The 12,540-nt window shown below is 50.1% G+C and overlaps 1 protein-coding gene across 6 annotated transcripts in view; it reads right to left on the reverse strand.

Moving 5' to 3' along the window:
- The window catches only part of Togaram2 (TOG array regulator of axonemal microtubules 2), a 58,692-nt gene that overhangs the window by 864 nt on the left and 45,288 nt on the right, over positions 1-12,540 (reverse strand). For 4 of the 6 annotated variants that reach the window (XM_078029459.1, XM_078029456.1, XM_078029457.1 and 1 more), the window contains 3 exons: positions 11,533-11,725; positions 10,449-10,665; positions 2,662-2,748 (listed from right to left, as the gene is read on the reverse strand). In XM_078029459.1, coding sequence (XP_077885585.1) covers positions 2,662-2,748; positions 10,449-10,665; positions 11,533-11,725 — 497 coding nt within the window. Of the gene's footprint in view, positions 1-2,661; positions 2,749-4,482; positions 7,919-10,448; positions 10,666-11,532; positions 11,726-12,540 lie in introns of those variants that run through there. The other 2 variants (XM_078029460.1, XM_078029461.1) reach the window with 2 other exon arrangements.

The following is a 12,540-nucleotide window of genomic DNA, read 5'->3' on the forward strand; positions in this document are numbered from 1 at the left end:
TCCTGTCTCTGATAGTCGTGTGAGCCTGAGGAAGACACCTAACTTTTCTGAGCCTTTTATACACTTGTAAAGTCAGGATAACAATCCTGAACCAAGTTCTCAAAATTGTTAGAAATTTGATAAATTATGTGTCAAGTGTCCAGCTTTAGGTAGACAGGTGACAAATAGAGCCTAATATTAAAACTGCATTAATCCACAATGCCACCTATGAAAGTCCCCACAAACAAAGAAAAACTGTGCTAGGGACAGAAGTCAAGACTTATTCACAGTTAAAACAGCTAGCAGGGGACGAGGCCAGCATAGCCCCCAGCATCTGGTCAAACCTCATGACAAGACCAGCATAAGTCCATGACGTGTGAACACGTTTGTAAACCATCAGGCTCTGCACAGACCCTCCTTTCCAGTCCCCTCAACCTCTTGAGCCCAAGAATACCCAGCAGCCAGCTGACCCTGCACCCAAGCCTCCAACATCAGAGCAAGTCATGTCAAAGCATATTAAAGGATATCCCAGATCTCCAGGAGGGGCGGCTCTGCCTTTGGGCTATGGCCAAGTTACCCTAAGTGCATTACTGCCATATCCCTTCTCTCCCAGAATCCCTCCCTCAGAGCAATAAGGTGCATTGACACCCAGACCCCAAAAGAGCAGCAGCCCTCCTGCCTCAGGCCTATGCACCTCCTCTGTTCACACTCTGCTAACAACACACAAGCTGCCTCGGAGCTACGTTCCCCAGGTACAGGGATGCAGAGTCACCTGGCTGCCTGGGTCTGTCTCTCCAACTGTAAAGGCACAGAAGCCCTTCTGCCAGCCATGGTGAGGGAGCAAACCCCATTACACTCAAGCTTAAAAGGCAGCTGAAGTCATTAGCAGAAGATTTACTCCTATTAAGCTGTGCTATTCTTAGTCTATGCTTTGTGTCAAAGGAAATTTTCTTCTCTGTTCCTAGACAACACCAAGTTAGCAGAAGAGCTCTGGAGAAACTTGTGCCTTTGAGGTCTCTTGGAAATAGATGAGAAAAAATTATAGTCAGTGGAGAAAGTGAGGCTACTCACCCACCCCTGTGCCCCCTAAGTAACACCTACACAGGACTGGTCAGGGTTTCCCTCAGAGAACACTGATTTTGAGCAACAGAAAAGGGTCTGGTCTCCTGGGTGGTCTTAGTTCCATGCCTCTGCTCTTGCCTCAGGGCACCCACAGCGTTGCTCCGTGGCTGCCATTGCCGCCAACCCTGCCTCACTTGCTGCACCTCTTTGGGGAAGGTCTGTCATCTGGACACATGGTAGGAAGTCACTCCGGTGACACAGGGTGAACTGAACCAGAGAGCAGAGGCAAGACCAGGGAACAGAGGATAAACCAGATGAGTAACTGGCACCAGGATCCTTACTGAGGCCACCTGTGCCAAGTACCCCTGAGTGCCCAAGGCCACAAGGCCCTGGAGGAGGAGCAGATTTGTGATACTCCATGGATGCACTCCTGAAAAGCACACAGAGAAGAGAAACAGAGGGGACGAGGCTAGGACAAAGTGGGTGTCACTCAGGAGGAGAAAGAAGTTGGTTTTCCACACAGAGGGGCCTCAAGTGGGCAGGCAAGGGCCTGAGGAGACAAGGGTGGCAAGCTGGCACCCAGGAAGCAAAGGCGGGGCCTCCTGGGGACAAATCATGGATGACTCACCAAAGGACCTTGGGTGTTTAACCTCTGTGAGCTCCATTTTTCTTGTCCCTACCCAAAGGAGACTTTTGGGAACTTCCTTCTTGAGGGCTTGTTGTGCAGATTAAATGACCCAGGGCATGTGACTGGGGATGGGCCCAAGGTGACCCCGTGAAGGGAGCAGGGCCAGGCCACCCCAGAGGGTGCTGAAGGGTCTCCTAAGTCAGTTCGGGAGCCTCCGGAGGATATAATGGGGGCATAGCATGATATGTCTCCATGGTCCTGGAGCCAAGGTACAGGCAGTCCTCCTGCCTCCTCCAGAGGAGGGACCCTCCCATGGTGGAGAGGAAGACTGGCAAACAAAAGAGATGATAAACTAAGCTGAGTACTAGTGGGAGGCAAATGGGTCCACAGACCCCCACAGACCCTGCCCTTTCTGTGCTGCACCTCAAAGCCACAGAGGCAGGAACCAGGCCTGGAATGAAATCACCTGGGACTTCATCCTGCAGACTCCAAGCCCAGGTAGGATTGGTTGGAGCAATCTTTCCTCAGTTGCAGTTGGAACCGGTAGAGAGATTCAGTCTGAGGCCCCACTCTCCTGTGATATGGGTCCAGCACCCAGCCAGGGGCTGAGCAGGCTTAGATCCAGCCCACGCCCTGTTCACCAGGCCTCAGAAGCGGCAGATTTTTTAACTCTCACGATAATACTGTTTGATGGAGGCATCAAACCATGCCTCCAGCAGGCAGGGTCTAGCTGGGTCCTTTTTCTGACTCACACAAAAACACTCAATGGCCTAGAGGAAGCCTGGTTTGCAAAGAGGAAGAACTGCATACTAGTTTCTTAAAAAACTATGTAGTTATGTACATATCTGCATCATTTTGACCCCAAACAAAAGATTATCTTCTGACAATGTGGAGACTGTCACAAAATATTCAATTAAATAATCTGTGGTTACCTCATGCCCAAAAAGCATCCAGAGATGAACAGATGGCTGGGTGGCCTAGGGCAGTCTCACCTGACAGGCGTTCTGTGATATCCAGGACTGAGCGGCCACTCAGGAAGCGCACCCTCCCGGCAAACGCTGGTAAGAGGCAAAGGTGGTCTGAAAAAGATGGAGAGCTCAGTGGCCATGATGCCGCAGGCTGAGATAGCACCAGGCATTCACAGTGCCAGGAGCCCACAAGCCAGCAAGGGGTAAAGGCCTTTTGGGAAGCCCAATGAATGTTTCCTGGTCACAGAAGAGCCACTTAAAAAGTAAATGCATGCTGGGTGCTTGGGGAAGAGGAATACCCTGGAAGAGTTATGCAGACTCCCAAATGTCTGCATTTACTCCCACGGAGCTAGTTCATATTGTTCATGATTCTCAAAATTGCTGTGACTTTTGGGGCAAAAGAGGATAGATGGACTATTGATAAACAGATGATGCATACATGGATAGAAGGATAAATAAATATAGAGTTATAGGAGAAACTGAGGCACTGAGCCATGATCACACAAAGGTCAGTAAAGAGTTGGGGTTAGAATTTAGAAGTCATGGCTCTCCTCGAAACTTGAACTTGTGGTCCAATCAATAGGGCATACCCACACCAGATGCTCATTTATTTCCACACCGAACACTTGCTGAAATCCTTTATGTAATAAGCACAGAGCTAGGAACGAAGCAAAATGCGGTCCACCCTGAACCCCCTCAGGAGGCTCCTCTGACAAGGAGAGATCTTACCTTGAACCTGACCCAGCTTAGAAGGCTCTGTGCTCATGTAACCACAGTCTGGGGTCTGGAGCCAGGGTGACCAGCTGGATTTGGTCTGCCCAGCATTCTCCCTGCTCTAGCAGTGACAGTATGGATCCAAGGACCCAGGATGACTGGTCACCCTATCAGGAGCAGATTGACCTAGCCAGCTCTGGTGAGGCCACAGGAGGTGGTTTACAGATTGAGGAAACATAAATTCATATCTAATCTCACTGTTTTCCTCCTAGCTTTTTAAACCCAGGTAGCCTGAGGCCCAGGCCCTACAAGAACATACATTCCAACAACAAAGTGAGTGTAACTCAGGTGGAGAAAGAAGTTTACCTTCCATATGTCCTAATCCATCTTTCAGGAGGTTTGGGGAAAAGAGGGATTTCGAACCTCTTTTCTTTAATTGTCCAGCCGCCACACCCAGCCCAGGGGCACAGCTCACCCAACTACCCAGCAGCCACACCCAGGGGTGAAGTACTAGCACTGAGCACCTCCCTGCTTGTATCTTGAAAGACACTAAAATCGTGCAAGTGTTTATGGCAGAGATGAAGCACTAATTGTGAAATCACATACAAACAGGGTGGGGTGTCTCTGGGACACAAAGGCTCTTGGCCTCTTGGATTGTATTTCTAAAGCCAGCTGCGGCAGGAGCTCATGTGTACTGAATTTAGAAGCTCGTCATTCCTCCCCCCATCTAACTGATGTTCCTTGGCTTCTCAAATGATTAGTTTGAAGTCCCTTGTTCCTCACAGATACACCAAGGTGAAGAAAGTGGCCCCTTACTGAGAAAGTGTGCTCACAGAGAAATGTGGGAGATTGGACCATTCTGCTTTATTGCCACATGGCCTCCACTGTGAGCCATGGTGGCCCCAGCATGCCAAGCTCCTGGCATTTTGCAATCACAGCAGTCCCGGCATAAATGAACAGGAGCTTAGGCAAGTAATGAGATGCCTTTTTCTGGGATGTGGCTATGGATGCAGCTTGCCTGCACCTGTCAGGGAGGTGGGTGGGAGGCTGGTGTCCCAGTGTCCCAGCAAGTACACCCTGGTGTCTTAGTCAATTTTCTGCAGCTGTAACAGAAAACTAAGGACTGGGTAATTTATAAGCAACAAAAGTTTTATTTGGCTCTGGGACCTAGAGGCTGGGAAGTCCAGGAGCCTGATTCCAGTCTCTAGCAAGGGGCTGGGTGCTGCATTATCCCGTGACAGAAGGCAGAAGAGCAAATAAGTGTGTGTGACAGAGATAGAAAGGAGGCCAACCCATCCTTTCTATCAGGAACCCACCCCCATGATAACCCACCCTTGTAATGACAGCATTAATCCATTCATGAGGACAGAGCCCTCTGACCTAGTCACCTCTCGAAGGGCCCACCTTTTAATACCTTCACAATGGCCATTCAATGTCAACATGAGCTTTGGAGGAGGCCTTCAAACCATAGCACCTGGGGGCCAGGAACCCATATCTCAAAGCCGAACTTCTCTTGGGGTGGGTGCAGAGTCTAGAGACCTGCTTGAGGCCAGTCTTTACAGACAGTCCCACCTTCTCCCAGTTCCTCCAGGGCTGAGCAGGGAGCCCCAGCATCCCCACAGATGTGTTCTCATAGTTCTGCTTCTCCCATGGGACCACAATCTAGCTAAGAGCTAATTCCCGCTTCCCTGGCTCCCTTCCTAAGGTCTGTGAGGGATGCAAAACAGGAGGTGTTCACAGGTGCTTCTCTGCTGTTTGCCAAAGCTCCATCCACAAGGCAACAAAGAGTCTTTAAAATGATTTGTCCTAGGAGAGAAAAAGATGCCAATTTCTAGAATATTTCAGTTAGTAAGAAGTGGTCGTGGGGTGTCTTGGTAAGGTCTTAACTGTGTAAGAATAGGCTTTATGTCAACACCAACTGTGCTGTTGCCTCCAGGTGCTTCCATTTGTTCCACCTGCCCTCATCATTGACCACAAGTTCACATTTGAAGAGGCAGGACTTCTCCCTGTGCATCCACCTCCTACAATGCTCAGTCTAGCCCCTGGCCTCTGACATGGCCTCCCAGGTCTAGAAAGACATGCACTTAGAGAGTGCTTGAACGTGCACAGCCAGCAGACATCTGTACCAGACCATGCTCCCAGGCACCTAGCACACAATAGGTGCTTGATAAATGCTTGCAGAGTACAGGGCAATGCTGAAACAGTAGAGCACCATGCCACAGCAGTTGCTCTTTCTCTGGTCACTTTTATAACAAAGGCTCACCTTTTGGGTTATGCCCAAATTTAATAAGAGGCCATAAAGCACGGTGGGAAAAAGGTATGGGCTCTGGGTACTGATCGCCCAAGTTTAAATCCTGGGTTTTCCACATTTTGCTGTGTAACATTGGACAAGCCACTTTTCTTTCTATGCCTCAGTGTGCCCATCTATAAAATGGGGATGATCCTAGTACTTTTCTGGTTTCAAGGATTAAATGAGACCTTGCCTAGAGCATATAACTCTAATAAGCTTCAGCTATTGTTCTTATTGTTATGTTTATTACTCTAAAATCCTCTGAAAGCCAAGCAACCTTCAGGGTAGAGAAATATAATTAAGAGGCTAGAATCTAACTCTTGAAAGTTTAAAATTGATGCCACATTAGCCTCGCCCGAGTGTCCTTAGACTCTTCTGCCACACAAGGAAGCCAACACTGATCCTGCAACAAAGAGAATCTTTTAAAAGCCATACAATGGGGAGAAAATAGCCATTGGCTCATAGGCTAAAGATCTTGTCCTCCCAAGGGCTCAGGATCACTCCTTTACAATGTGATAAAGGTCTAGAGGCCTCACATCTGTTCCATTCAGTCAAACTCTGAGGCCACCAAGCTACATCATCCTGAGGATGCTTGGAAGCCAGAGAAGACCTAGTAAGAAAATACAAGCTGAGCAAGTGGGCACATACTGTAATCCCAGCAACTCAGGAGGCTGAGGCAGGAAGGTTGAGAGTTTGAGGCCAGTCTTGACTTAGCAAAACCACATCTCAAAATAAAAACAAAAAGGAATGGGGATATAGCTCAGAGGCAAAGCTTCCCTGGAATCAGTCCTCAGTACCAAAGGGAAAAAGAAAGAAAGGTGTTTTTTTAAAAATGGCAATGTATACAGTGACAGTGAAAAGAAGCTGGAATCAAACTGAAATAAACAAAAACTCAGTAAAGGAATGCCACAGTTCTCCAGAGCTGCCCAAACCAGGTGTGTTTATCTCAGGAAAAAACTTGGAATGATCCACCCAAGCTAGCTATGGCACTGTCACAAGACGGAGCTGCTAAAAGGGACTCCAATGTGTAATCATATGCAAATGTTCATGCTCTGATTTGTTTAAAGCAGGATGCAAATTCAAATGGATATGCAAGTTTGCAAATATGCACAGAAAAACATCTAAAAGGAAAAGCACCAGATACTAATAATGGTTTCTTTTAGGAACTGACACAAACTCTAAGTGAATTGCTTTCCTTTTTTTTTTTCCTTTCATATGCTTTTTTCCCCCATTTTCTCTGTAATTAATAAGTAACACTCTTACCACGTGAAGGCAAGCTTTATATTTTCAAGTTAACTAGACACACTATATATAAAAGCAGGGAGAAACTAGGCAGTGCTAACCAAAATCAATAACAATTATCTTTACATTATGATGTGTAATTAGGGAAACTTACACAGGTAGACAAGAAAGACAGGATAGGTCTATTTTTGGGGCAGTTGCTATGATGGAGAGGCATCATGGATGAATTTTTTCATTCCATTAATAATACAGTGTTGGTCATATGATTTATATAAGGTAATAAGCTTAAAATCGGGAGAGCGGAGTAGGGAAAGTAGGTCTGAAGCCTTCCCTGTTCCAGCTTATCTGCTCTCTCCAGCCCTGGCCGGGAGTTGGGCTAATTTAAGAGAGCTCCTCTGGGCTCTGAGAAACCTGAATGCAAAGGTCATCTGCGAAAGGCTGAGCCACTGGCAGCCTGACGTTTTCATTAGTGAAGTTTCTTCTGTAACTAACCCAGTAACTGAGTCCAAAGACAGGGCCAGTCTGCTCAAGAACATCCTTAATCCCCAGAAGAACTCCCCAGGAGAAATCCAAAGATTTGGGTGCTGAGTCAGAAAGGTGCCGCAGAGCCTCAAGACCTGAGAGGCCCCAGGACAAAGACAAATGGCAGAGGTCAGGGTCAGGGGAAAGCTGTCCAATGTGTCTCCTCCCTCAGTGCCCCTCAGGAAGACAGGGGCAGAAATCCCCACCTGCCCTGTCCACCAACACAACCCTCAACCCCACCCCACCCCCACTCGGGAGAACCAAGGAACTGCGAGAGACAACTTTGGCTCCTGAGTCCTCTTCATCAGGAACTCCAGGATCCAGAGGGATCTGAAGAGGTCTGGAAGAAGGCCCGCCTGCCCATCTGGTCATGCCATCTCTATTCTCTTGATGTCGGAAGATGGCCCAGGACCTCACGTGGCCCTGTAACGAGCAGAGCTGTTGCTTTGTGACTTTTCACACTTGAACATCATGGCATCCCATGGTCCGTCTCCGGTCTGGACCCTAGGATCCCTGGGAGGGCATGAAGAAGCAAGCTTGGAGAAAACGCCTCCATCAGAGGGCTCCAAGCTGCCTCCCGGAGGGGTCCCTAAGAACCCCTAGAACCCCCGGCTCTGCTGGGGCGATTGCGGAAGACATCCGCCCCTTCTCTTCTGTCCCCACCTGCCCGGGTCTCTGCTGCTATCCCCGACCCCCCTGGGTAATGGGAAGCTGAGGCCCTTGAATCCATCCTTCCCTCTTTGAGCCAGGCTCAGACCACTCCAGGCAGCTGAGAGCCATTCCTGGAGACGACAGTTTGATTCCACCCTGGGTCCTCGGCGGCAGTGATGAACTCTCCCTGTTACTCCCCTGAACCCCTCGGGCTCTGGCCCACGTGCACACAGAAAGCAGCTCGACCGACGGTGAAGAACACTTTCAAAACCGACATTTCTGGTTGGACAGAAAGGATGCGGAGCCCAGCAGAGCCTTCTGACCCAGATAGCTCACTACCACTCCACCCCAAGTCGCCCAGAGCCAAGCAGGGGACTTCACTCCAGAGGATCCACAGGAGCCCTGGCCAGGAATGTACTAGCTCCTTCAGTCCTTTGAGGCCAGCACCATTCCGTGCCAGCCGGAGCACTGATCTGAGGATTAGAGGAGGTCAGCCCCCTCACGCCTGCCTCCACCCTGCCCAGGACCAAGCCTCTAGCTGATGGCCAGAAGGAGAACTGTCAGTCACATCCAAGGAGACCCTGTCCCAGAAGGAAGGGGAAACCACAGGCATCTTCCTGAAAGTGGCAACTCTGCCTCAAGGCGTGGTCAGAACACAAAGCAGACTGCTCTGTTTTGGATATCGTTTGTCCCCTCAAAGGTTATGTTTTAGAAACTTGGCTCTCAGTGTGGAAAATGTTGGGAGGTTGCAGAACCTTTAAGAAGTAGGGCCCAGTGGACAATAGTTTGGTCACTAAGGGCATTGCCCCTCAGAAGTTAGATCCCATGAGAGTGGGTTGTCACAAAAAGAACAGGATTGGTTCTCCCCAGCCCCCATCTCTGTTTTCCTGTCTCACCATATAATCTCTTTTGTATGCACTCTTACGACTGTGATGCCATCCACCCGTCCTCCATGAGACCCTCACCAGAGCTGAGTAGAAGCTGATACCATCCTCTTGAACTTCCAGAACTGTGAGCTAAACAAACCTCTTGTCTTTATAAAAGCCTCAGCTATTTTGTTATAGCAACAGAAAATGAACTGATACACACAGGCCATCTCCAGGCTCCCCACTTTCCAGAGTGCCCAATCCAGGTAAGTAGAAAAAAGGACCCTGAGTAAAGGGGACCTGAGTCTTATCACCATAGGAGACCCCAGATTCGACTAACCAAAGCTCCAGACTCCGCTGTGCTCAAGGGGACTAACCCATGGGCAAACAGCTGACACTGAAACCCATGAGGGAGGAAGAGTTAAAACTCCTCTCCCATGATTCAGGTGTCACATTCTTCAAATAGCTAAAGTGCCTTCCGCTTGGTGCAGGTTATCCCAATAAATCCAGAGCCCGTGGTGATTTACCAAGAGCTAGGTTATTGGCAACGGCAATCTCACTTTCCCAGAGCAGTGCTGAGAACAAACCATAATTTAGAGCTGGATTTATATTGTTTGTTCTACAGCAACAAACTCAGCAAATCATAAATTCCTTCTGAGATGAAATGTGGAAATTGACAATATTTATGAACTCAAGAGATACAGGAGGGCTTCACTAGGCCTTTGATTTGTAACTGAAACTCCTCCTGGTGGTTCCAGTCAAGGACACAGCTGCTCTCCCAGCCCCAGGAGCTGGGCTCCAGCCAGGGCACGGAGAGCAGGAAGGGACAAATGGACCAGGCGTTTCCAGACTCCTGGTGGGCTGTTCAGTGAATGCCAAGGCGAAACATGGCCCTGTGCTGGTCAGGACGCACAGCAGCAAGGCCGACAACGGCGATTTTCAGATCAGAAGCTTCTTCGCACCGAGGGAGACTTGTTTGTGAAAACTCACTACTCTCTGGCTTGGACATAAGTCTACCGGGGTCCTACTTCCTCGGCACACCTGAAGCTTTAAATTTGCACTTCCATCTATATACTGGATACACCAGATACCACCTTCTAATAACCCATGAGAGGGGAAAAAGACTTGGACCAAAAATTCCACCCAAATTCCAATCCCCTCAACCTCCCTCTCTGCCCATCACCACACCCTCCCCAGCCGAGCCTTGTCCAGCACTCAGCCACCATGGTGCCATGTGGCCCTGGGGGAGTCATTTCCTTTGTGTGGCTACGAGGAGGCTAGACCAAGTCATCTCCACATCTCCTCCACCTCTAACCATCTGGCACCTGGGTGGATAGGACACGGAGAAGGCTCCAGCCAGAGCCTCAGTGCCTCTGGGGTGCTGACACCTGGCCTGCAGAGCCTCTGGGGCGGCTCTTGGCCTGAGAACCAACCAGGGCCATTCACCACTATGATGATTCCCAAGCAAGAATGTGCTGTGTGGTGACTCGGCAGTCACAGCCCCACAGCCCGAGCGTGACGCTCACCCAGGCTCTCCATCATTGCATCCAGCACAGCAGCCGCAGCAGTGCAGATCCCCGAGTTCTTTGAGTTGAGATTGTCTGCAGTCGCCGTGATGAGGGAGAGCAGCATGGGGTGCACGCTGTGTTTGAGGAGGGGGATCATCTTGGCAAGGGACTCCAGGGCCCACTGGTTCACTTTCTTGTTGGAATCCTGAAGCCTCGGGGTGAACGCATCAAAGACCTATTGAGGGAACAAAAGCCAAGAGCCTGTGGGAGCTCAAGCTGAGTGGGAGTCCCATGGAGCCAGGGACCCTGGAGTTCACCCAGCCTGACCAACTGCCCTTGGCCAAGACTCCCCCAGCATCCTCGAAAGGGGTCTTCCAGCATTTCCAGAGCATTCCCAATCATGGAGAGCTCATCTCCTCAAGAGGAAGATGGGCAGGAAGGAGGAACTAACACACCCTGGGCACTCCTCGCTTGCCAGCATCATGGAGGTCCTCTGTGCTCTCCCACTGAATGACCTTGACAACCACCAGGTATGTGTTATCCCCCTTTCCCATAAACAACAACTGAGGCTCCAAGGGGTTAAATGCTGTGCTTCAGATTATACAGCTAATAAGAAACATGAATGGACACCAGGTCTACTGACCCCGCCTGCCCCTACTCTGCCTCAGGAGTGACTGCCAGCAATCCTGCTCCAGGAAGAAGCAGGTATTCACCCTGGTGTTCCACCTGTGAAAGGCTATACCCACCCCTAATCCACCTCTCCATCCGTCATGGTCCAACCACAGGCTCTGCCTCCATACATTATGGAAATAACTAACCAAAAGCAATCCAAGACCTCCCCCATGGTGCCCTCTACCTGTGCTTCCTGCCTTCCTCGTTATTAATCTGTCAGACAGATGAGACATCCAGGATATCTCTGAGCATTTCAAAGGTGTGGTCAACCCCTCAGGTCCCCATTTGGCATTACAAGGCCAACTGGAAAGCAGGCCCCTTCCACCCTGAGAGGCCTGGCACAATGTCCAACCCTGGTTCAGAGTTTTCCAAATTGAAGTTGCACCCACAAAAGAGAGAGAAGCCAGAGGGCAGGGTGGGCAGTGCTCACCTGGACCAGGTTGGCAGTAATGAGCTCTGGCTTGGTCTTGCAGTGCTCAAGGAGCCGCCCCACACCATCCATCCGTGACTGGTACTCCTTGGCCTCCAGTAGCCTCAACAGCTCCCGCAGCTGCTCCTCTGCCTCCCCGCCTCCCCATGCCGAGGAGCGCAACCCCACCCGCCGTGGGCCATTGGAGCCAAGCCTAGGCAGAAGGAGGGATGAACATACGTCTTGTACCACATGCCATCCCTCTGGATGAGCACCTGCAGCTTGGTCTTCCCCAAGCTTCTCCTCTACCCGCCGCTTGGGGACACTGGCATGGAGAACTCTGAAAGTCTCTTCCCCAGGGGACAATGATGTGGTTGCCTAGGGCCCCATCCTCTTGCCAGCAGGCAGAGCTCTCTCTTCCTGCCTTTTCCCCCCTTTCAGGAGACATGTGCAAAATTGGCAGGAAAGGCTGGAGTGGCGGGTAAGTGTTCACGAGAAGATGACTGGTACACATTTCTTTTCTTCTTCTTTATTTCATTTGTGGTGCCGGACCCAGAGGCTCACACATTCTAGTGCTCAACTACTGAGCTCCAACTGATGCACTTTTAATCCAAGACTGGAGAAAGGACTTTAGGGTCATCAGGACCCACCTTCTCCCTGGTGGCTGGATCCTGCATCTGCTGGCCAGGTCTGCTCTAGTAACTGGGGAAAGGTTATGAAGCTCTGTTCCCTGACATTTGGATCACACGCCCATCTGAGCGCCGTGGCCTGATTGAATCAGCACAAGAGCAGCTCAGTAGAAAACTGCCACCCCACATTCAAAGTCAGGGTCACTGAGCTCGTGCTCTACACCCAGTTCCCAGCCAAAAGGGCTCCGCATCATCCAATCTGTCATTCATTCCTACACCTCACACCCTGGCCTACTTAGTGCTCAGAGCCGTGCTGAGCACTGAGAACGACCAGAAGCACAGTGTTTGCCTTAGGGAGGTCATGGACTAATAGAAGACAATCATAAAGGAGAGGGGCAGC

This window comes from Ictidomys tridecemlineatus, chromosome 12, assembly GCF_052094955.1.
Source record: "Ictidomys tridecemlineatus isolate mIctTri1 chromosome 12, mIctTri1.hap1, whole genome shotgun sequence".
Taxonomy (NCBI): domain Eukaryota; kingdom Metazoa; phylum Chordata; class Mammalia; order Rodentia; family Sciuridae; genus Ictidomys; species Ictidomys tridecemlineatus.